The sequence below is a fragment of the Lutjanus erythropterus genome, chromosome 10 (genome assembly GCF_056507025.1).
Source record: "Lutjanus erythropterus isolate fLutEry1 chromosome 10, fLutEry1.hap2, whole genome shotgun sequence".
Classification (NCBI taxonomy): Eukaryota; Metazoa; Chordata; class Actinopteri; order Lutjaniformes; family Lutjanidae; genus Lutjanus; species Lutjanus erythropterus.
In genome coordinates this window covers 36,377,557-36,402,203 of record NC_139326.1, presented here as the reverse complement: position 1 = coordinate 36,402,203, position 24,647 = coordinate 36,377,557, and the positions used below count along the sequence as shown (strand labels likewise).

The following is a 24,647-nucleotide window of genomic DNA, read 5'->3' as shown; positions in this document are numbered from 1 at the left end:
GGTGGGGAGCTGTAAATTGCCTTGTCAGCCCTTCAGCGGGTTTGCTCTATGAACTTGGATTAATCCACGGGCCGCCCTTTGTGCCACAATCTTAAAATGCTTTTCAACTATTGAATTTTTTTTTTTCACATAGCTGGTAGATGTTTCTGCAGAGATGTAAAAATTTTCGCCCCCAGGCATCACATTCCCACAGTGCAATGCAGGCGGATGTTTAGCCTCTGGAGATTCAAAAATTAAGCGCTCCATCTGACATCAGCGTGAAGAGGATCGCTCTCTGGGCAGGGCTTGCTTTTACAGGGATTTTAGGTCTTTTTCAGGCAGTAGAATTTGTTTTTTAAGGCACAAACATGCATCAGTGTCAAAGGAAGTAAAGCCTTTGATTATTCTGACTGTGTTTACATCTTTCTAGTCATGTGTGGAACAGATTTGTCACATTTAATGGGAGGTGGTGTTGAAGAGGAATGCGATCATTTGTCTGCTCTTCTTCATTCACAGCTGTTTCTCTTTGTCACAATGCACAACATGTGTCACATATGTGCTGACAGGAAAATACACTTGGTATCCCACCATTGTCTACAGTTTAAAGGGACAGTTAACCCTAAAACTCTAAAACTATTACTCAAGATAATCCGCAGGCCTTGTTCTGAGCAGTTTCATGTAGGAACTGTTTCCTTTTTAGTGAACTATGCCTACTAAGCATATGACAGCGCAGGACGAAACATGCATCTACTCATAGAGGAGAGGCTCATGCTCGTGACTGTGCAGGACAGTGTCCTCCTTGGCTGGGCGTCCACCCATGTGTCCATGAGTAGATGGTGTAGTTTGGGAGACAGAAAATAGTTCCTACTTGAAACTTCTCACACCAAGGTCTGTGGATTATCTTTAGTAACCAGTTCATAATTTTTGGGAAGAGACATTGTTGTTTAGAGATGTGCTGATCCACTTTTTTTTCAGTTCCAATCACTTTCTGATATCTGAATTTGTGTATCTGCTGATACAATACCATGCCGATACCAGGGCTCTTTTTTCTTGAACTTTATGATTATTAGTATTAGAAGTAGCAATAGTAGTAGTAGTAGCAGTAGCAGTAGTAAGATTACATAAAGCTAAAACTGAACTTCAGTCTGGAAAGCTTGTATAGCTCGTGTAATGTAACTTGTGTTAGAACTTAATTGGGTTGAGCCTGAAAAGGTCCAAGCGCTACAAAAGCCCAAACCCAATTACAGCCCGACATTTTTCTTAATATGCTCTCCTGTATGTACCAAACAGCAGGAGTTGGCAGTGACAATACATTAGGGGGGATTTGAATTGGCAATACTAAAGCTAATACTACTACCTAATAATAATGAGAATGATAATAATAATAATGATAACAATGATGGTGATCATTATAATAATGATAATACAGTTCAAACCCAACGTAAGCCTGTGAGAAATACGGCCAAGCCTGACCTGACCCTGTAACTGCTGGGTCTCATTGGGTCTTGTTGGGTTCGGCCAGGTCTCAAGCTCTAGCTCGTGTTATGGTGTCCTGTATAGGCATTTGCATTCACATAATTTCACATGATGCATTGCTGAGAGTTTAAGTTTGCTATTTTATGTTCCAAAGTACAAATATTACTTACACACTTACTTTGAGATGTGTTTGTCATGTGTTTATAATGCATTTATTCAGAACGTTTGTTTGTGTTGGTATTTGTCATTTTTGGGTCAGTTTATTGTTACACCATGAGTGAGGTAGCTAGTACATTTCTTCACACCAGCTGTATTGTTGGTACTCTTTTTCTCATATGTAAAATATAGAGTACAAGTGAAAAGTGCTGTTCAGCACTCAGTTGGCTCTGTCGGTTAATCAATAAGTCATTTGTTCCAACACTTTGGTTCTGACTGACATATCTCAACAAATTTTGCACAAATTGTAATGAAATTTTGCAAAGACATTCATCTTCCCCAGAGAATGAATCGCACTGTCTTTACTTCTCCTTTAGCACCACCATGAAACTCCAGTCTGGAGTGTAATATTTCATCAACTGCTGGATGCATGGCCCCAAAATTTGAAACAGACATTTATGTCCAAATGCCCCTCAAATCAAAATGTTGTATTTGATTCATAATCAAATACCATTATCGACTCAGCTCAACTCGTGTATGACACCAAACAGAGGCTGTCTGTGTGTTCAGCTCTCAGTATTTTTGTAGTTTCTAACTGAATCTCTGTGGTTTGAAGTTTAGTTTATCTCCTTCTGTTTGCTATTTCAGGAATCTGCTCCATTTTACTGTTTCATGTTCACTTTCAGCTTGATAGGTGTCATGTTAGGTTTCTACTGATGAAAATCCACCATTTTCTCATTTTGCCACTTCATAATAAAAGCTTTTCAGTAACACAACTTTTATTGGGGACTTTTAATGCGTAGAATTTATAGGAGATTGTCTATCCACTGACACACTTTCTAGCGAGTAGCCCTGTTGTAGTGTAGTTGCAAATCACGACCGTGCCAAGTCAAACCGAGTCAAGCCGAGCCAGCATGTGTTTAAGAAAAGGACTTTACTCCTGTGTCAAAATGTTTCAAACTGTCAGTGAATGTTGGTTAAAGATCTCACCCTGTGTTGAGATTTTGGAACATGCATCTCTCAAGATATGAAATGCAAGTGTGACAGGCTACTTACCCAGCTGATATTTTTTAGATACTTTATAATATGGTTCATGTGGGGATAAGAACATTTGAAAAGCCAAAATACACAGAGGTGTTTTGGAAAGAAGTGCTCTTTGCGTACGCAGGTTTTAAAACCGCAGTGCCAACTGTGTGTGCATAAAGATTTTGTGTTTGGGCGGAAAACTTTCCACATACAGATGGCTTATCTAAACTGCCATACACTGTAAAAATGAAAAAGGTTGAGAAAAATTTAAAGTTTGGAAAAAGTTTTACCAAGCACTGATCTTTTGATGAGATAATTTACTTTTCTTCTTTAGATGGATTTTAAGATAGGAGTTTTAGAAACTCAAAGCACTATTTAAAAAAAAAATATCGAGTAAATTCATTGGAGTGAAAGCAAATGTTAAAATTCTATAATATTTTATAATTTCAATTAAAACTATTTCATTTTTCAAGCTTTAAAAATGACAAATCGGGTTCTTAGCTCACTGTGACCAATTTTTTATTTTATTTTTTTTTTTAGTTTCTAAAACTCAAAGATTCAACTTTATCTAAAGAGGAAAATTGAATCATTTCGACTACATATTATAGGTCAGCAAAACTTTTTATTTCAAAACTTATGAGTTTGAGATTGGCTCAAAGCTCAAAAATCTATTGCAGTGTGTTGCCTATTTTTTTACAGTGTACCTACACATCCAGTACAGAGGAGCAAATCAGAAAAAGAGAGCTACAGCGTAGATTCATTTCTGAATCATTTGTCTAAGCAGCTGATGTGTATTGAGTTTATGTATCACCCTGTAAGTTTTGTCAGAGCTAATGATTCTGATTTATTTTGCTGTCAGCAGACAACAGTTCAAAGACTATTACTTTGAAATCCAAAATTAGATTAATTGCACCACCAGCCAGATCCTCGTACCCTGAAATCACTCTTTATTTGCCATGTGTTTTAATACCTTTTATGAGCAGTTCATTATCATTTAATCATTGTGTTTGTAATTTACGCTCCAGTTCGGGGTTTGTCACGACTCTGTGGAACATCTGCTTTCAGTTTGTTAACAAAAGCCCCTTTAATGGATGTTGATGGAGGAACTGCACGCTGCCACAGAGCGTTCTCTTGCATTCTGTAAACACGTAATCCTCAATTTGTGTCGCAGCTGGTGGAATAATCCGGTCTCAAGAAAGAGTGTCTATTAATTAGACGTAATGACCAGATAGGGAGCTGTTGACCACAGAAATACCTGAAAATGACTGCAGGCTCATTCAGAGTCTCAGGGAGAGGCTTGTGACTAAATACTCCTCTGCATATGAACCTAGTTTCTGGGTATTTTGCAGTGGATGTGAGGTGATTTCTGCTGGCAGAGAGAGTTGTTGAGGACCTCTATTAGAACCATATGTTCCTGAGCTCCATGCACTTTATTTTTGCTGGCAAATGTAGTCTTTACTTCACTGTGGACTGTGGAGGTTTTCTGTACCACATAACTAAAAACTATGGTATATTCTGTGTTCATTCTTTTTTTAGTTGTCACAGATGACTGTGGGCACAGTAAGGTGACCAAAACTATAGTTCAAAACTATAGAGGGTATTTATACTTTTCTATTTTAGTCGTGTGGTTTGTATCTAAAGTGTGTTGCAAGGTGTGAGAAAGAATTGACCGGGACATTGTGGACGAGCCTTTGGGCTTTGGCTGTCCTCCTTTTCTCAGAGACTTCCCCTCATCCAGGTCAGCTGGGGGGACCCTTCCCTTCTGGGTTGACATTTTGGCACCTTTTGCAGAAAGCACAAGGACAAACAGTTTGAGAACAATGATAAAACAAAGAGGTTCCTGATCTGAACATGGTATTATTCCAACTGAGAGGATGCACAAATACCTGGTAAAAGAATAGGCTCAGTTGAATTTTCTTGCAACTAAACTTTTCCTGCTGACAGTAAATCTAGAACTATGATTATTTCCATTGGACAGATTTGCCTCATTTTGTACTAAAAACACTTTAAAGATACTGTAAAGCAACAATAAATGAGTGTTCTGAGTTTGTCATATGACAGAAATGTGTGTTATTAACCACCGAGCCAAATTTGAATGATTTAAAAAATTGCTAAGTATATAAAATTAGGTCTCAAAATCATTTCTGCTCTTATTCACTGGTGTCCACTCTGCTGTCAAACACCCCTACAACCTGAAACATGGACCCTTCATCTAGCAGCTTTGTTGGACATGTCCAGCCACCAGAGCCAGAGGATGGTATTTTTTTTTCTTCTGTGTCGGTTTGTTGGAACTGAAGTGAGCTGAAGTGAACTGCTGGGCCGATTTGGGCTAAGAGAGTTGCTAAAGGTGCGTTCGTAACTGACCGTTAGGGAGGCTGAGGGGAGGAGAGGCGGTGTGTTCGTGTGTCGGTGCGTGGGACTTCTGTTCATTCAGTGGTTTCATTACAAAAGTAAAACAAGAAAAAAACATGAAGCGTGTTTACTGTTTCAGGCTCCACTGTTCTCACTCACTCTCAGTCTGGTCACCTTATGATGATGTCTTTGAAGCAGATTTCGTGAGGAAATCTGGGGAAATGAAGGGAAATTAAACGAGCTGTTGTCCTGAATTGTTACTCACAACCACAGTGGCTGCTGTTCAGCAGAAGTTATACGGGCTCACTTAAATGCATTTATTACACTGGTAGCACATCTTTAGTGTGCAGCTTTAATTGTCCAGACACCAGTAACCTTCTATGCAGGGAATTAACCAATCTGGTAATTTATTTCATCTGTAACACATGTGGTAACTAATCCATTTAACAGTCAACCAAAATGCCACGTATAGTATAAATTTAGTCATGGTCTCTTTAACCACCTGCTGCTCTTGTGTTACACAGGTCAACATGCTCCGTGCAGGATAAAGGACATTCCCCCTGCTTTTTTTTTTTTTTTAACTATAATATTATTTAGTTCAAAAGGAATTCGTAACACACAGTATCTGATGTAAGTTATTTGCCCAAACTTCCATCATCATCATGGTTATATCAACAAATAGTGTTGATTAGGGCTGTAAGAAAATATTGATACACTTCAATATTGCGATATTATGTTTTGTGATACTGAATCGATTGTTAAAATGCTGTGTTGTGATATTGTGACACATGCAAAGATTTGTGGCAGTGGTTCATTTTGTGCTGTATTTAAACCACCGGCCGCTAGAGAGCAGTGTTATCATCGATCTTCATTTTTCTGATTGCATACAAAAACTTTTAGAACTAATATTTTATTCATATGATGGTGTGTTCTTTATACTTTCCAAAATTAAGTATAAAAATGGCAATATATCACCTTGCTTACGATATCATAATACATTGAATTGGAATCTCTGTATCGCAGTACATATTGTATTGCCAGTACACAGCTTTGCTGCTGATCTGCTTTTATTAAATCCTTAATAAAAAGGATTTTCATGAAGGTGTAGAGAATAAGGGAATGAATATTGCATAGGTTTGTCAATGACATTTGTTTGATTCATTAGTTTGTTTTTACTCTTTAATCATGGATTACTTAAGTCTGTAACAGCTTTAAGAAATAGCGGCAGGTCTCCTGCTTTGAAGTGATTCATAGCTTGTTCCCCAGCTGTTCTCTTTATATTTATGTGTTCCTAAGACAAGCTGGCATTAAATCACTGCAGATGCTGAGACTCATTCATGTGTAATGTCACTGAATTACATTTTGTATTAACAGATAAAGATTATGGGATTCTCTTCTTTAAAGCTGCAGTAATCAATACCGTATTAAAAATAAATCCATTTACCATTTTTAATGCTAATTATGTCTCTCAGCTGTGAAGTTCTCCTCAGTTTTATTGAGTGTTTTAGCTTCATTTTAGCCAATTTATCTTACCACTTGGTGGGGAAGTATTAAAGCCCTGAGTAAGAAAGTCATGTGACACTAAACACATGGCTAATGTTGTAAAACGGTCGCAGTTTGGTTAGGTTTAGGCAACAAAAATATTTGGTTAGCTTTAGGAAAAGATAATGGATTAAAATAAGCATGTTATATTATGTTATGTCATGTGAATTATGTATGTCAAGCAAGTATTGTAACTTGAATTTCAAAATAAGTCAGCGTTGACTTTTGGTAAGCACACAAACCCCAGTCTCCTGACTGAAAGCAGAGGTGTAATATATAAACCTCAATAGGACATTGCTGCTCAGCCTTACTTCCAATTTTTTCAGAGTGGCCACTCACAGTATTACAACAGAAAAGTCCCCAGAGACCCAAAAAGCATTTTCCCTGTAAGCCACCATTATAAAAGAGACGTCTCTAAAACTGTTGACAGAACAGCTTGAACTGCAAACAAGGTCAATTATGACTTTTTGTATTATGAATTTTTTGATCCATGGAGTTTCTGTATTTGTGAAACTTTCCTTGGGCCGAGGAAAGCATTTTATAAATCTGTGTCACCATCACAATGTTTAAATCTATGGGCCAAGCAGGAACATTAAACGCACTACTGCACATATTCAGTGCCTCGTATATCCAGGAGGAAAACCCGTAAGCTAGGAAACATTTTTGGAGTTTGCACCAGGCGAGCAACTCTCATTGGACTGAATGTGCACCATCTTTGCACACTGTATTTAGTTCATGATAATCCATCTTGGGGAAAGTCTCATGTTGGTTGGACCCATTTATCCACCTTATGTGCTGCTTGCACAGGTGACCGTTTTCCTGGTGAATACAGGCTGAAACCAACATGTTGATGTCGATGTTAAGCTGCTCTCAGCTGGCCAAAGTATCCATTAATGCTGGTTTAACACACAGTGAGTATAACTACAACCAGTGTTACTACTACTTTAGTCATAAGATTCCAAATTGATTACTACATGACCACTGTTTCCTCTCCATTTCTAATTTAATGTTAGATGACAGCTGCAGTGTTTTGGGAAAGAACAGTTGTACCTGCGGCTTTCCTCCTACATTATGGAAGCTCAGTAAAGTTTAGTGAAATAAACTACATGACCACAGTGAAGTGGCATTCCAAATCAGGGAAGTAAAGGCTTGAAGCAATAGCCCAGCTTTTGAAACAGGGAAAAAAAATGTAGTACAACCTTGAAGTGGCCTCAATGAATCGGAGCTGAGTTCCAACACACTGAGGCCCCTTTACCTCTCCTGTACAACAACTCATCCCACTAATGGTTTTTCCATCTGTGCCACTTTTCCTCCTGGATAAGCAAAAGATTCAGGAAAAGCCCCCTTCCCCAGAGTGCCCCGAAACACGACGCACATGTTAGAAATTTCTTCTTTTCTGCAGTCGGATGCCCATCTTTGTCTTGAAAACAGACACGTGACCATCTGAACTCTAAAATATGTTTTCTTATATAAGTTCTCCTGTACATCTGCGCATAAGGATGTGGATGTTATCTCACCAAGGTTTGGACTCCATCTGTCAGGGAGAGGGTAGAGTATTTTGTTTGTGTTTATCAGACATTCAATCTCTGTATTTGAGCACAAACATGTCCACAGCCATGTTTGTCAGTACCTCAGCATCTGGTTTGGTTGGATGTTCAAACACTCTGGATTTCCTTGTTGACCCGACTCCCAAACTCTGGCTCAGACTTGTTTTTTTGCATGCCTGCCGCCCAGTCATGTACTGTACCTCCAGTAAATCCAGACAAGGTCAATATCACCACATTTCCAGTCATTATCATGCTCCATGATTTCAGCCTGTGTACAGTTTTATATCCTCTGCAGTCCAGACCTCGTTGCCTCTGACCGCACTGATTAATGTGGTTATCTTTGGGAGAAAATAGCAGAGGATAGAAAGACTGATGATTTGTAGTTTTCACTCTGGTGGCATCTGCCCTTTCCCCGAGGCAAACGCCAATTTAGGAAACCCTGCTTTCTCATTATTTGATGTCTAGGTTCTTCTTGGCTGTATATGAGAGGAGTCTGTACCAGCCCATCTGTTGAGCCAGGCAACGTATCACCCCCCCCACCAACACCACCAGCCAGACTGAGCTCCCTCCCCTCCGCCTGCGCTGTCACGTAGCACAAGAATGTGGGTTTGGTCTATGGGAGAGGAAAATGTTTATTTAATTCATGCAAAAAGTCCAAGAGGAAAGGCTCTGAGCTGATTTTTGACAGCCTCACACTGGCTGTGAGCGAACAGGCCACTGACTGAGGACTCTCTCCTGGTTTAAAGGTCCAGTGTGTAAAATTTAAGGGTATCTATTGGCAGAATATGACAGAAATATAATTATGAATTTTTGTTTCATAGGTGTAAAATCGCCCTTTATACATGGACGTGGGTCCTCTTTCATAGAGTTCACCATGTTGCACATCCATGTTTGTACAGTAGACCAGAACAAATGAAACAAACACGGGTTCTAGATAGAGCCTTTTGCATTTTTTCTTGAGTTTTGTCAGTGAATAAAGGCTGCAGCTTCTCAAGACCAAAGCAAAGTTCTTGAGTGTTGTCTCACAACTGCATGACTAGTGTCGCTACGATGCTACGATGAAAGATTAACACAAAACCCATCATACCATGGTACTGAAAATCAGACTGTCAGCATTTCCTAATATCCTGGTATACCATATTAAATACTGACCAAGCCTACACCATAGGTGATACATGCTTTGAAGGGGAGGGTGAGACAATGTGTTTGTGATCTGCAAGCTCACCACTAGATGCCACTAAATCTTACATGTTGTTGCAGGTGTTTGGTAATAGGATTATGCACTATATGGCTGAGGCACACTGGTGTGATTTTGTGAAAACAATTATCATTGTAATATACAACCATGTAAAAAGTTATCAGTGAAATTTTAATACACTATATCATTACTTTGTCTACACTCATTTCCAAATACAGAGGAAGATTCTATACCCTAAAAAATCCCTTTTGCCTCTGTCAAAGCAGTCTCCAGTTTTCACCATTTGTGTTGTTACTGGATTGTGGGAATTATTAGACTTTGACACATAAAGTCTTTAATCGATTGACGTGCGTTTTTTTGTTTTTTTTTGTCCTCATCCACACTCCGGGAACCCTGTGTCTGACTGGCTAGTACTCATTGCCTCTAGGATTTGGTGATGTCTACCAAATAGATGATGAAATCTTTTTGTCATTGACATCCCTGCCTGGCGAGCATCCAACCAGGGCTGCAACATTTTTTTATTTCGTCAATTAATCGATTAGTTGTTTGGTCTATAGAATGTCAGAAAATTGTAAAAAATGTTGATTTGTGTTTGTGATATTCAGTTTACTGTCACAGAGGAGTAAAAAAAATAAGAAAATATTCATGTTTAAGAAACTGGAATCACTTTTTTTTCTTAAAACATTACTCAAATCGATTAATTGATGATCAACATAGTTGGCAGTTAATTTAATAATCAATTAATCTGCTCAATTTGCAGCTCTGTATCCAACATACATCTCTGTGCTGGATTAAAAAGGGTCTTTGTCTCCACACCACCCCACATGCTAAAGGTAGCCAGCTACCTATACTGAGTAGGAGTGTAAATATCAATTGCACAACTGAAAGAAACACACAAACAACAACCTCCAGAAAAGAAACGCTGCCTTCATCAATTTAACCATCTTGGGTTTGCCTAAATGAGCACATTTAATAAGCAGCAGCATCATGATATTACGATGGTATAGAGCTCAGTGGTTGGTGACTGTCAGCCATCGGCCCAACCCTTGTTGCAGGCGTTGGTTAGGTTTTTTTATAGAGGCTATTTTGCATGGATGAATGCAGGTGTACCTTGAGATTTAGACTTGCCCTTTGATGTTCCTTGGCCATAAACAGCTTGAAAACCACTGCAGTCTGGGACTGTCCCCTGTCCTGTCGTGCTCAAGTCTGTGGTCGATGATGTAGACGCGAGGCGGTTGGAAAGAAATTGCAGTTTCTTAATTGCCTCCTACTGCATCCACACTCACAATGCTGTGTTTGTGCATTTTTCCTGCCCTGGACGCTTTACAGCAACACACTCAGATGTGTTGCACGTGTCACCATGGAAACATTTTGATACCTTTGGCTTTAAAGCCAAAAACAGTTGCAGTGCTGCCGGTCATGGTGTTTAGCATTAACAAGGTGATTCACTGTAAAAATGTTTGAGCAAGCTGGATAAGATTTACAAGCAGCGCACACAGAGCTGAGCGGCTGTGGCTGCAGTCTGGATGGCGGGGTGATGGTTGTTCAGCGGATGTTATGTAACACAGGAAATGCTGTATATGTTAGCCTCTTTACGTAACGTCGGCTTGCAGAGATCGGTCTGACTTACACATAAACATATGTACATAGTTTATGTGACAAATGACATCGGTGAGATAAACAGCAGCATTTTATTGACACGTGCAAATTTCTCAATATTTTGTCCACAGAACCTTGATATTCAAGTGGAGGACGTGCGCATACGAGCCATCCTGTCATCGTACCGTAAGCGGATCCCTGTCACAGAGGGCTACGTGGAGGTCAAGGATGGCGGTAAATGGAAGCAGATCTGCAACTCTGACTGGGACCAGCAGAACACCAGAGTCATCTGTGGCATGTTTGGCTTCCCCGGGGAGAGGAAGTACAATGCCAGAGTTTACAAGTGAGTATTCCACTATTGTATGTGTGGTCCTGGGTAACTCAAAAGGCAGACGAGGGGTTTGACTTTGATTCACAAAATGGCCATTACAGTCAGTGGGTGTTTTAGTGGATAATCTGTCTCCAGAGGGTTGTCAATTCTGATCTGTTTTTCGCTTTATTTGCTACACCACCTTGAAACAGTTAAAAGACCAAGATAAGATAAATTAGATAAGACTTTATTTATCCCAAAGGATATTCTAGTGCCATATTGCTCCTAAATTACAGCATTGCTAAGAATAACAACAATAAAGCATCAAATAAAAGGGAAATATGAAATATAAAGTGTATAAAGAATAAATACAAAGAAAGTGTGTCTATTACAATAACAGTAGAAATATGATAAGTCAAGTACAAAAGTGAGGAGTATTGGCAATTACATTTAAAGCGATATTGTCAATGATATTGAGAGGTAATAAAAAGTTATATTGCAACAGATAATACATATGAAAACAGCACAATATTAAATATTTCTAAGTGATAATAATGAAAATTATTATTGCACATGATAATGAGAATTGGTAGTAGTACTAATGTGTGTAAAAGCTGCTTTCTGTCCTTCAGATGAATGTAAGTTGGATATTCACTTGTCCTTTTGGCTCTGTTTTGGTCTCCACCAACTCTTGAGAAAAATACCAGGTTCTTCAAGTGCTAAATGCTCTGCCATGTGCACCAACAAATAGCTTTATTGGTCTACTGTTTTGTGCTGAGCAGGTAGTGTACAGTGGGATTACTGGATTGTTTTTAGTTAAAACCAAGTGGCAGCCTCTGGGGTTGAAAAATAAAGTGCCAAAGATGTCGCCTTCCGCAAAAGGCCACTTGAGGCTTGGACTAAAAGCTAATTAATCTCTAGAGATCCCTATATTAAAATGCCCAACTTTACAACAGAAATAAACGTTTACAGCCCTGTACAAAGACAGTTTCTTAGTCTCTTTAGAAAATTCCCACATTCAGAACAACTATACTGGGGTTGAATTGTTTATATTACTCAACTGTGGTGGCTGCAAGTGATCAACAAGTTTCAGTTTGAAAACTTGTTTCAGTTCGGGACGAGGTATGTGGGGGTCATGTTAATGTTGGTAGAACTTTAGCTGGTTGCATCTGGCAGTTGTGGTGGTATTGCAGTAGGTACTTCACCATCTGTTGCCTGCCAGGGATTTGCACTCTACTGAGTATTTTTTTTTTAACCTTTTACCACCCTCTGTTTTGCCATCAGGAGGCTTCCACTAGAACTAACAGGCCCTTATACCTTGAAACCCAACACGACTCCTGTATGTCCCGCATCAGTGCATTCCACAAAGCTGTCGTAACGTGTGCATCTAAATCTTGCTTACATGAGGAAGCTTGCAGCCATACGGCCACAGGTTAATCACGGCGCACCATAAAACTTATAGCACTCAAGTTAGCCTTGAAATTAGTGTCCGCCTGCGCCTGGCCTGGAAGTTTCCTCTGCTTTAGGTAACCACATCGGAGCACGACGGCTCCTTAACTTTCCATCTACGTGTCAGCCCACTCCCGCTTCAGCTCCCTGAAACGTGCAGTGTGTGCTGCAGCAGTTTCATAATCCTGAGCTTGTCTCTGTCGTAATCCTCCTGTGTAGCTTCTGGTTTAGCTTTTGTACAGTCACTTTGAGAATTGTGTATTTAAATCAAAATGAATTTATGAAATATGGAAGTAAAAAATGTATACTTCACTGTACTGTGTGTGAGGAGTTTTCTAAAAGATTTTCAGTTTCATGCTGTGTTTTAACCCAGAACTTTATCCCAGTGTTCAGACAGTATAACTGATGGTAATAATATTGATGATCATCATTCTAATAATATGATATCATTGTAATATTAATAGTTCTACAATCATGTAAACTGTGTTGGAATCCAGTGTATCATTGACACTGACACTAGTATATGATTTTTAAAGCAGTAACTCCATGAATCCTGTACTGCACTGCCAGAAAGAAGGGAGAAAAAAGAAGGGTCTAACTAATTACTCATTGATAAAAAAATTCAATTGCTTTTTTAATTACTCAACAGCTAAGGAATAAATATCCAAAATCCTAAATACTATGCACTCCTTAACTATACTTCAACATACTAGTTCAACCAGCTTTGAAGCCCTACATGGTATTCAGGACAGCTCTACATGCCTCCAATCTAACTCCCAATAAGACAGCAGACAAGTCAACTCAGCACCAAAAAAATTGACATAATAGAGTATGACTGGAATTAAAACTAATTCAATTACTGAATTACAAATTCAAATAATTCCATGCACTACTCATGACTGGAAAATGTAGGCTAAACGCTGCTCTACACTGGTTCAAGTTTCAAAACACTAATACAGTTCTCATATGCAACTCTACAGAACCTTGTCAAACTTTCCCTGCCTGGAAAATAGTCTTGTCTTTCAAAATACAGTTTGCAACCAAGGCCTTCTGCTGTAAATTTACAGCCTCCAAGCTCAAGCCAAGTTGATGTCACTCGAGTTACTTTCTCAGCCTTGACAAACTCCATAAAACCATAAATGAATTGAATTTGCCGTATAAAACTGATGGAGTTCCCCTTTTTTAAAGACTTAAATTGGTGTGCATTATCATTATTTTCATGTAGAAATTTAGCAGTGTAGAGGGATGCTAAAGTTTATTGAAAGCATTGGAAAACACAACTTGAGTATAAACAAATGTGTAACCATATTTTAAGCTAGATTGAGAGATTCTGGTGAGAAGTCAACTTTCACAGCCTCAGGACCGCCAGTTTATTCAATCATCACTGGAACAGTCCCGATACGCATCACGGCTGCGGTTCAAATTGCATTTGAGGAGATAGCAGAGCCAGTCCTCCGGCTGCGGGTTTAGAACATCAGCTCTGGATAGCTTCCAGCCTGCAGCTCCCAAATGAAAAACAAATGCTGCCCGTCCCATTTTAATCGATTTGTTTCACTTATACCTCAGACATGAGACACAAGGATAGGACACACCGTTCTGCAAATGAGGCTCATTAAATACATAATATGGGCTCCGTGATAAACGGGCAGAAAGAGATTAGCAGCCCAGCAGGCCTGAAAGAGTCATTAACCCCAGTTTGTTCAAGTTCATATGGAAGAGTGAACTCTCCAGCTGTTAGCTAACCTTTCGCTTTTGGTATTAATTATACAATATGCTCAGGTCACTGACCTTGTCTTGTTCTGTGGTGTCAAGATAAAGCATTCTGATGAGTCTAATAATTTCACTTCAAATCTTGATGAATGTATTAATTATAAGATGATCCAATGGCGTCTCAAGTGCCCTTGAGCAACTTAATGAAATCCAGTCTTTTTTCCAACCACTCATGTATTTCAGGGTACTTGAAACATTACATTGAAGTCAAACTGTTTTAAAATAGATTGAGAAATAAAGACTTTTATTTTTGTTTTTTGCCAGTACAAGATGAAGATTGATGATGATGATTGATGATTAATGTAGGGCCTTAGAAGTTGTTATGCTAACGTGCCAGAGCAGTTGAGTGTTTACCAGAGGTGGGGCCAAGTCATTGTGTTGCATAAGGAAGTCTCAAGTTTTTGCACTCAAGTCCCAAGTCAAACACTAAGTCCTAAACTTAGAGTTTTGAGTCCTACACAAGTCATGATATAACAGTGGGTTTTCAGCCTCATTTATTTATGAAGTTACTTAGCTGTAAAGCTAACATTAGCTAAGAATTAGCTTGTTAACTATGTAACTGTTAGCCTTGACTTTCTGTTCTTTGTGCAATTTCAAATGTTGAATCAAGTTGTAAGTTGTTGTATCTTAGTTTGCAGTTTTCAACCTGCACATTTTTACATGCTGCAATATTTTGTCTTGACCAAGGCGTAGTTTTTGTATGCAAACAAAATTATCTTTGGTGTTCATTTTGTTAAGCATGAAGTCATCAAATTCCACACCTTTGCTATTTACACATGATCCAGCCGACCCTGAGCAACATGATAAGCTTTGGTTTGGAGTTGTGTATCTGGTGACTTGACAATTATAAGTCCAATATTAACTCCCTTTTTTGCTCTGTCTTGGTCTCCACCAACTCCTGAGGGAAATATGTGGCTCTTTAGCGACTACTTTGACTAACTTTAACTTTGGCTGCCATTTTGTGCTGGACTGGTTGCACACTTTCAGTTTATCAGAGCTTTTTTTTTTCTTGCTGAAACAGCTGCCTGTTGGAGCTAGAAACAAGAATGAGACTGAAGGAACCTCTTAGGTCTTTTAAAAGTAGTTCCATTAATTCAGAGTTCCAGGTACTTCAAGTGGAAACGTTGCTTTAGATTCCAGTGATAGCTGTCATCTTTTGTCTGTTTGATACACCTGGTTGAAAATGATAACCTCTGACCCACTCAAAGACTTCATTAATCTCCTTTCCTTCTCTGTCCAGGATGTTTGCTCGCAGGAGAAAGCCCACATACTGGGACTACTCAGTGAACTGCACTGGCAATGAAGCCCATTTGTCCAGCTGTAAACTGGGACAGGCTACATCACTGAAGTCCAATGGGACCTGTGCCGGAGGGTTGCCTGTGGTGGTGAGCTGCGTGCCTGGCAGAGCCTTTGCACCAACTTCCATGACAGGATTCAGGAAGGCCTTCCGGCAGGAGGTAAGTTATGATCTTTAGTCAAACTGACAGGAATTATTTATTTTTCATAAATAATTCAGCCTTAATGAATTAAAATAATGAATGTCATCATTATTTAGACTATTCTGAATCTAAAATATACACACCTTATACTTTAATTCTCTAATTCTTATTCAGACATGAAAAACATTTAACTTTCCATGCACTAAATTAACTAAAATAAAAAATAATGCTCTGTTTAATTAACAGAAAGTTGGTGTGTCTGTGGATGGTGTCAATAAACTCAAATGGTAAACAAAGCTAAATAGGAAATAGCTGCGCAGGTTCAGTTCAGTTCACTGGCTCTAATACACAGGGAGGGACATGAAATGTTTTTGTTAGACATTGAGCCAACACTGACGTTCGGTACTTCATGTCACTTTGTGAGTTGCAGCTGTAGCTGCATTGGACATCACTCATAAAAATGAATTATGATCGTCTCAGGGTTTAAAAGATGACACGATGTAGTAAAATCTTTGGGACAGGGAAAGGAAAAACATGGATCTCCAGAAAGTAACGCCAATGTCAGCTAACTGTTATTCTTCTCAAATGTCCCTGAGCATGAAACTCAGCCCAGAATCAGTAAAGCTGCATCATTAGGACAGTTTTTACACATTTAGTTGCTTGGAATTTTTTTTTGTTCTATTAACTGCAGCACTGAGTTTATTAGAGCAAGTGTTTCAGTTGTCCAAGCTTTTTTTTTTTTTTTACATGGTTTATTTTTCTATACAGCTGTTCACCAGGTGTTCAGTAAGGGCTGTTTCACACCTACCTTGTTTGGTCCCAGTTTTCAGACTTTTCAGTCTGATCCAAACCAAAATTACAGATGTGGAACCTTCCTTGGACCACAGTCCAGCCCAACTAGCCAAACCTTGGTCTGACTGAAAGTGTTCTTGGTCTAAATGAAATTGGACACTGGTTTGATTAGTTTCTAGTGTGAAAACCTTTTTGGTTGGTTCAGACATTCAGACAAATGACAGGATGTTCTGGCAGACTAACATCAGAACCAGATGAAAGGAAAGCAAGGCAACAAAACAAGCAGTGGTAGCACATGAGGACACCAAAGATTTAACCCACAACTGGCTTGAAGAGTTTAAGACTCAGATTCACAAGTGAGTCTCTAATGGCTTCACTCAAGAGAGACTGAGGACAATCTCTCAAAGCATTCATGGCTAAAACTGGGTGGAAATAATTAGAGAGCTTTTAAAAAGCCTGCACTGCACAACCAATCCAAAGTCTTTAGAGTGGCCCATGTCAAAGGTGTGTTCTGACTGCTGAGGAGAATGGGGGAAGAGAATCCTTTCTGGTAAGGTGTGTCCTCAGAAAAATTTAAGCGGCGTAGGATTTTGGAATGGGTTATTTCCATTGAACAAACATTCAGAAATCCCCAGATGATCCGTAGTCAGTAAGATCTCTGATCATCTGGTCTTGCAGGACTAATAAAGAGTCAGAGTGTTGGAAAAAACTCACAAAAGTTCAGACACTTTTCAACTGACGCTTCCAAAGTTCTGCCTATTTTTGTTTTGTGCTCCAACAGCCTCGGTACCCTTGCTAGCTAAACTGCATAAATTGTTAGTTAGCTAGTTAGCTGACATTTTGCTAACACTAATTAAGGATGTGACTGTATGTCACTTTTGCAGGTCCCCAGCAACATCTTCAAAAAGCGTCCTTTCTACAAAGATCTACATAGCACATAACATAATAAGTGCATGAAACAGGACATGAGAAAGTTGACCAAGGTTCCACCGGGTACCGAACTTGATCAGCAGTTATTTGAGCACAAATCACAAAGGGGCGTGACTTAAGAATCCTAAATTATTTCCGAGAAAACTGTTTGAGCATGAAGCATCGTCAATCTAAAAACAGTGTCCACCTCCCCTCGTCCTGCAGGAGTCTGAAGTGTTGCGTCCTGCCAGCTCGGGGTGCAATTCGCTCTGCAACAGTCTGATCCAGGAAGTTGGACACAACAGTCTTTGATGTCCCTTTGCTTGACCACTTGCATCTGTTTAATTTTCCTGACCGGACATTAGCCCGGAGCGGCCTGAATTCCCAGCTGCCCTCTTCTCTGTGGTCCGCCGCGCTGCATCCAGCTGATGTGGCTTCATGTTTGACAGATGCCGATTGCATTTGTTGATTGTTTTGGGGTCTGCTGCTTTTTAATCCAAACCGCATGTTTCATTTTCCAATTAAGTGTTTTTTTTTATCATACAGTAGGTGATGCAAGTTTCAGCAATAAAGCCAACATGAACCTTGGTTTAGACTTTCCGGAGTGAAAAGGCCCTAACTAACTGTTGGTCTCTGGATGGGTATCAGGCTGAGGGCAGGAAACCTCATTACAAGACAAGAGAATGATGGAAATTTAAACAATGTTGTGTTTCAGACTTTGTAGCAATAGTTTGAAGAAGACCTTTCTCTGTTTCCTCAGTGCCCTCATGCAAAGCCAGGTCTATAAAGAAATGCTTTTCTTAGTTTGGAACACCATCCAACACCTCTGGGATGAACTGCAATACTCACAGCCAAACATTATCACCTAGCAACATCAGTGTCTGACCTGTGTAACACTCCTGTGGCTTTTTGGGAGCGAATCCCTGCATCCAGGTTACAGAATCTGCAGGACAGCCTGAAACCAGAAGAGATTTTGTTACATAGAAACTTTTTCTCTGCACCAACCTTTGGTCAGTCTTTGCTTGACTCCCTTCTGGCTCCATGGGTGCTGTTCTCTCCTGATTCTGACCTTTGACCTCCTCAGTGGGTAAAAGAAGGAATTTTTCTGACACTCTCACAGCAGATTAAAAAAGACCTTTTTGTCTTAAGGTTTCAGGGGTCATGAAAGTCACTCAGTCTGTAAACAATCACACCAACTTTCAAATGCTACCAAGATGTACAGCATCACTAAGCAGATATGAATGTGTGTCTGCGTGACTCCATCCACACTCTGATGTGAGCTTCAGGCTTGCCTGCTCTGTGTCACGTTCCACAGCTGAGTGCCGAGCTGAGAGAGGCGTGCCTAACATCACATCCCAGACCTTCCAACACCCTCTCCAAGTCTGACTTGGAGCAAGTTGATGATAAAAGCAGATATTTACCAGTTGGAAAGAACAAAGCTGACTCATAGATGTTGTCAAAATACACACTGACTCAATTTTAATACATATTTAATGCTTCAGATCAGTTCGGTTTATTATTTTCTCTGACTTGTTAATTAAATTTACCTTGCTGGATTTGATATTCCTCATATGTCTTTTGTGTTTGGTGCTTTTTATTTTCACATCTGTTAAGTTTATTAACATTAGGATGGCAACTAAAGATTAAAAATATTTTCAAAATTTGTTGAAAATTTTTATGATTTATATTTCAATGAATTATTCTGTCTGTAAAGTAAGCAAGTAAAGCTTTATTTACATAGCACTTTTTAATACCAAGACTTAAAAGGAGAAAAAACTAATTTTATGCTCCCAATAAATTTGGAACATAAAATTAGGAAATGTAGATACTGAAATAGAATTTAAAACCATAAGCAATGATTCCTTACTTGTGGCTCATTTCATCAAATTTGCATGCTGCATTATTAGATTAATTGTGGTATATTTCCCTGATGTTTCCTTTGTCCAACAACCTGACACAGAAGAAAGCAAATGCCATCCTGTCACTGTCCTCTGGCTCTGCTGGCCTAAACATGTCTGGACATGGAGGGTCCATGGAGACATGGAGAGAAGCGCATTAATAGCATTTTCTATAAACATGAAGCCACCCAGTCTGCTGCCTCAGCTCTCTCCTCAGAGAGCAAGAAAAGTTCCAAACTTTCAGCTGAGTCAGTTATTTTTGAATGAACCAGAACAACCTAAATATGCGGTTTTAGAATCCGAACGCTTTTACGGTGACGTCTTTTATAATGTCTCCATTTTTCCTCCTCAGCAACCGTTGGTTCGTCTCCGCGGTGGGGCCATCGTAGGCGAGGGCAGAGTGGAGGTGTTGAAAAACGGAGAGTGGGGCACCATATGTGACGACAACTGGAGCCTGCTGGCTGCCACCGTGGTGTGTCGAGAGCTGGGCTTCGGTACGGCCAAAGAGGCCCTGTCCGGAGGTCGCCTGGGACAAGGTATATTCTTTTACATTTTCTGTGTTATTTGTGCAAGAAAAGTCAACGGACTCTTTTTCCAGATGCCTGGGGCTTTCCAGCAGGGACGACTCAGAGGAAAGAAACATTTTAAGGATTTTAAAGCAGCATACTCATGTACAGAAAACCCTGAAAACCAGCCTAGACTAAGTGCACGGTAGACCCAACACAGCCTCATGCCAATGAGCTCAGAATGACAGTCTTTACTGTTGGAACAACTGTCCATGTATATTGCCTACAAGGCACGGGATGGAAGGTTATGACCGTGTAGCAAAACCACATATCCCAAACATGCTGGGCAGTAATTCTATCCTTGAAGTTTCCTCCTCGTACCACCCCTGTCTGCCTCTGAGCAGAGAATCTTGAACTCACAGACCTGGTGGTAAAAGTGATTTAGCTTGGTGGAACAGGATTAGCTACATTGTGCAGGTCAGCCAGGATGGGAATCTGTTCCTGAGCTGGTATGAACTCAGATACCTTTCTGTAAGGATATTACTGTATGAAGATTCCTGTGTGGTCAATTTGGAGGTTAAGGAAAAAGAGCCAAGGAAAGCCTCGCTCAGCTGGACTGTGGACAGAACCTGTACAGAACATTGTCTGTGCTGAAACTTCAACCTCTAACCTATTTATTTTTGTACAGATCCTGTTCTGACCTCTATCTAAACATTGAATATGTTTCTTTTACATTAAAGCTACATTCTGCAAACACAACATTGGTATTACTACATTGCAAAGTTATGGTAGCTTGCTAGCAACATGTTCCATCTTAAATTAATCTATTGACAACCACTGAAATACTAAAACTCTTCTTTTAGCTCTGTTTTGGTCTCCACCAACTCCTTAGGGGAATATCTGTCTGTGTAGCTGTAAAAGGCTCCACTATGCTCACTGGCTAGTTGCTAATTTTGTCTGTCCACTCTTAATTGCATGGGCCTGCAGTGTGTAATGGGTTTCTCCAAGTTTTTTGCTGAAAAAGGCTGCCCACTGTGCCAAGGAACAAGGCTGATGAAAGCAGTGACAGTGACCCAAAACAGTAAAGTTGTAGGCCTGAAACCCACAACTTTACTGCATGGTGAAAGAGGCTAAAACACTGAGTAAAGCTGAGAGGAACAGCAGAATCTGGTGATAATTTTATGTGGGTTTGTCAGTACAAATGAGAAACCCACACATTACTTAGTCGATCCTGCATATATAATATTGGTTAGGGCAGCTATAATGTTTTTAGGAATGTCGAGAATAAAGTTGAAATGTCAAAAGTAAAGTCAAAATCTTGAAAATAAGGCTGAAATGTTGAGAATACATTTCAAATCTGAGAATAACGTCAAGAATGTCAAGAATAATGTTGAAATGTCAAAAATAAGTTGTAATGTGGAGAATGAAATCCAAATGTTGACAGTAATGTTGAAATTTCAAGAATAAAGTCAAAATGTAGAGAATAACGCTGTAACTTCGAGAATAAAGTTGAAATGTTGAAAATAAAGTCAAAATCTTGAAAATAATGTCGAGAATACATTTGAAATTTGAAAATAACATAAAAAACCAAGAATAAAGTCCAAATGTCAAGAATAAAGCACTAATAAAACGAATAAAAATAACATTTCAAGCATAAAGTTTAAATGGCATTTAAACTTTATTCTCAACAATGCCACTTTATTTCCAGCATTTAGACTTTGTTCTTGACATTTGGACTTTATTCTGGACATTTTGACTTTATTTTCCATACTTGGATTTCATTCTTGACATTTGGATTTTATTCCTGATTTTTCAACTTTATTCTCAAATAAAAAGAATATCTATCCTCTCATTTTTTCTCCTTATGCCTGAAGTCTTCTGTATGTTTATTACGTCTTGGGTCTTATAAGTTTTAGGAGTCATTCCTCTGAGCAGACAGCTCCTGTTTCCTGCCCTGTTAGACTTCAGTGTAGTGATGCTGCCATGTTCCCGACAAGACCTAAGCTGTAAGAAACCAGAATTACCCTGTAGTTGTTCGCCAGATTTAGGTGTCATTGGTAGAGGCTTTATTTTGAAATGTACAACGCAACGTTTGTGCTTCCTGAGGGTTTGGGAGGAGCGCAGAAGACCCCCTCTATGTACTGCCTCGTTATTTTCTCGTGGAGGCCTTCACTGTGAGCAGCCTCACTTTATGGTCTCCACTGATGAGTTTCTGCCCAGACTGGTAATATCACCGGCTGCACACAGTTTTACAGCAAGATTGGAAGCTGGGACCCCCCACCCAACTAAAATATGTCACTGACCCTCTTCTAAATTACACACTCAGCAGATATCCACCTTGTGTTATAGTGTGTTTTAAAGCCCTACCTCACCTATTATCAGATTATACTGTGGAAAAACCAATAACTGTCAGAAAGAATCCTGTACAGCCTGGTACTTCTGAGTAGGACAGGAGGTGTTTCCTTTTTCCTAAACATGGACACTGGATGGTGCCACACATTCCAGTGACATTAGCCATGGAACATGTTGAAATAGAAGGAATGTAAAAAAAAAAATCTATTTTTCATCATGAATTCTCATCAGTGGCTCTGTGTAACCCTTCATGGAAAAACAACCTCAGATGGAAATGATAAAAGAGTCAGATGGTAACAGTGCATCGTAAGAAACATTGCTGAAAATATCATTAAAGATAAATTCCTCTGGCCTGTAGTGCCATTTATCCATCTAAACTGTTTTGATGTGAGTTGCCAAGTTTTGGAGATATTGACTATAGAGATTTCTGCCTTGGTAGTGCTAATCCTGCGGTGCTCAAAGTGCCAATCCAGCACGTTGTTGTGAGCAGTTTCATGTAGGAACTACTTTCTACCTGCAGTAGAATCTATCAGAACTACTTTCTTTCTTACTAGAAAGAAAGTAGTTCCTGCACGAAGCTTCTCACAACAAGGTCTGTGGATTATCTTGAATAACTGGATTTTTGGAAAGAGAGATGTTTTTTTTTTTGTGCTTTGTGCACCACAAGCCGAGTGCCATTTAGTCCCATTACACTGGAAAGAAGGCAGACATCGCTACGGTTGATATCTTCAAAACTCTGCAACTCACACCAAAACTATCTAGATGGATAAGCAGCACTCCAAGCCGGGGGAAAAATATGTATTTTTGATTTTGGGGTGAACTGTCCCTTTAAATCTTCACATGTGTACTCCTCTGGAGCCCTTTCATTTTGCAGTCTTGAGTCTTAGAGTGAGGAGGTCAACATTTGTTTTTCATCTTCAGTAGTCAGGGTGGAGTGGGTGGAGTCAGATTAAAGGTTTTATATTAAAGGGGTTCATCATGTTGTTGGACTGAAAGTGTTAAGAGATCTGCGGCAGTATTACACAGTATGTGACCTATTTTTAATACAGTACTGGTATATTTTCAGTACAGCTTTAAAATTTTTTGCAGAGGTTTGCCCAAGTTATTGTTGTGCAGGTCACAAATAGTGCAAGACCGACAAGTCCCAAGTCCTAAACTTTGAGTCCTAAACAAATCTTAATGTGCTCTTCATCAAAAGTAATGCCATTTTAACAACAGAGTATTGACTTATCCTTCTTTTTACAACTTCAAATGTCAGAATTTGCTGCATCATTGTCTGTAGTTTTCAACCTGCACATTCTGCAGACCACAGTTCATTTTTTATTGCAGTAGCGTAGTTTTTCTATGCAAACTAAATTATCTTTTTATCATTACATGATGTCAATTCACAATGGTTCTAGTCAAAATATTGATATATTGCTTATTATTAATACCAAATATTTGAAATGCTTTCAATGCTCATTTCTCCTTAGTATTGATACTCTGGTACGAGCTGCACTTTCTCGCTCTCTCTTCTTTCAAGCAGCGAGCTGAAATACAGACACCTACAGTGTCCTCATAGTCCCGCCTCCTCTCACTGTCTCACAGCCTTGTCTTCTTTTCGGCACTTGTCTCATTTTCTCTGGTTGAATAAATAAAAAGTCCAAAATTTTGCACTGTCAGTGTTGAGTAAATTTTTCCCTCCGGTATTGAAAATCAATTAGAAATTCCAGTATCATGACCACACTACATGGTTCTCTCCTGCAACTTGATTGCATGCAGTCAGATTGGTTCAGACAAAGTGGATCTGGGGAATTAAGTGCTGACTTGCTAAAAATGATTGTTGATTCAGGAAATAACTTGATATGTGGATTCACACTTATGAAATAATAGAGTTTTTCATCTTTGGGCTTGGGGGAAGGTGTCAAGTATTTTCAAATTAATAGGCTCAAGTCCAGCTGAATCCACAAGTCAATAAATTGAGTTGCAAATCTTTTTTGATCATGTCAAGTCTAAAGTCATCAAATCTGTGACTCAAGTCAGACTCACGTCTTGAGTCCACATTTCTGCTATTTTGCATCATTATAATTTTATTATCATTTTGTTGTTTTGGGAAGTATGATTACTTGTCTTGTTGCAGAGAGTTAGATCACTACCACTATCATTTGTGTCCACTAATATGAAGCAACAGTCAGCAACTGGTTAGCTTAGCATAATGACTGGAAGCAGGGGGAAACCAGCTAGTCTGGCCCCTTACAGCGCCCATAAAAAAAAATCCAAATTGACATGTGATATCTTGTTTATTACATACAAAAGCTGAAGTGAAAAAATGTCAAGTAGTAGTTTTATGTTTTTTAGCTGTTGTAAG

The 24,647-nt window shown here is 39.3% G+C and overlaps 1 protein-coding gene across 1 annotated transcript in view; it reads left to right on the top strand.

Moving 5' to 3' along the window:
• Positions 1 to 24,647, top strand: part of loxl2b (lysyl oxidase-like 2b) — a 55,080-nt gene that overhangs the window by 16,983 nt on the left and 13,450 nt on the right. Inside the window, exons 4-6 of the mRNA XM_084729205.1 lie at positions 11,007 to 11,218; positions 15,645 to 15,861; positions 19,795 to 19,978. Of these exons, the coding sequence (XP_084585331.1) occupies positions 11,007 to 11,218; positions 15,645 to 15,861; positions 19,795 to 19,978 (613 nt within the window). The remainder of the gene's footprint in view (positions 1 to 11,006; positions 11,219 to 15,644; positions 15,862 to 19,794; positions 19,979 to 24,647) is intronic.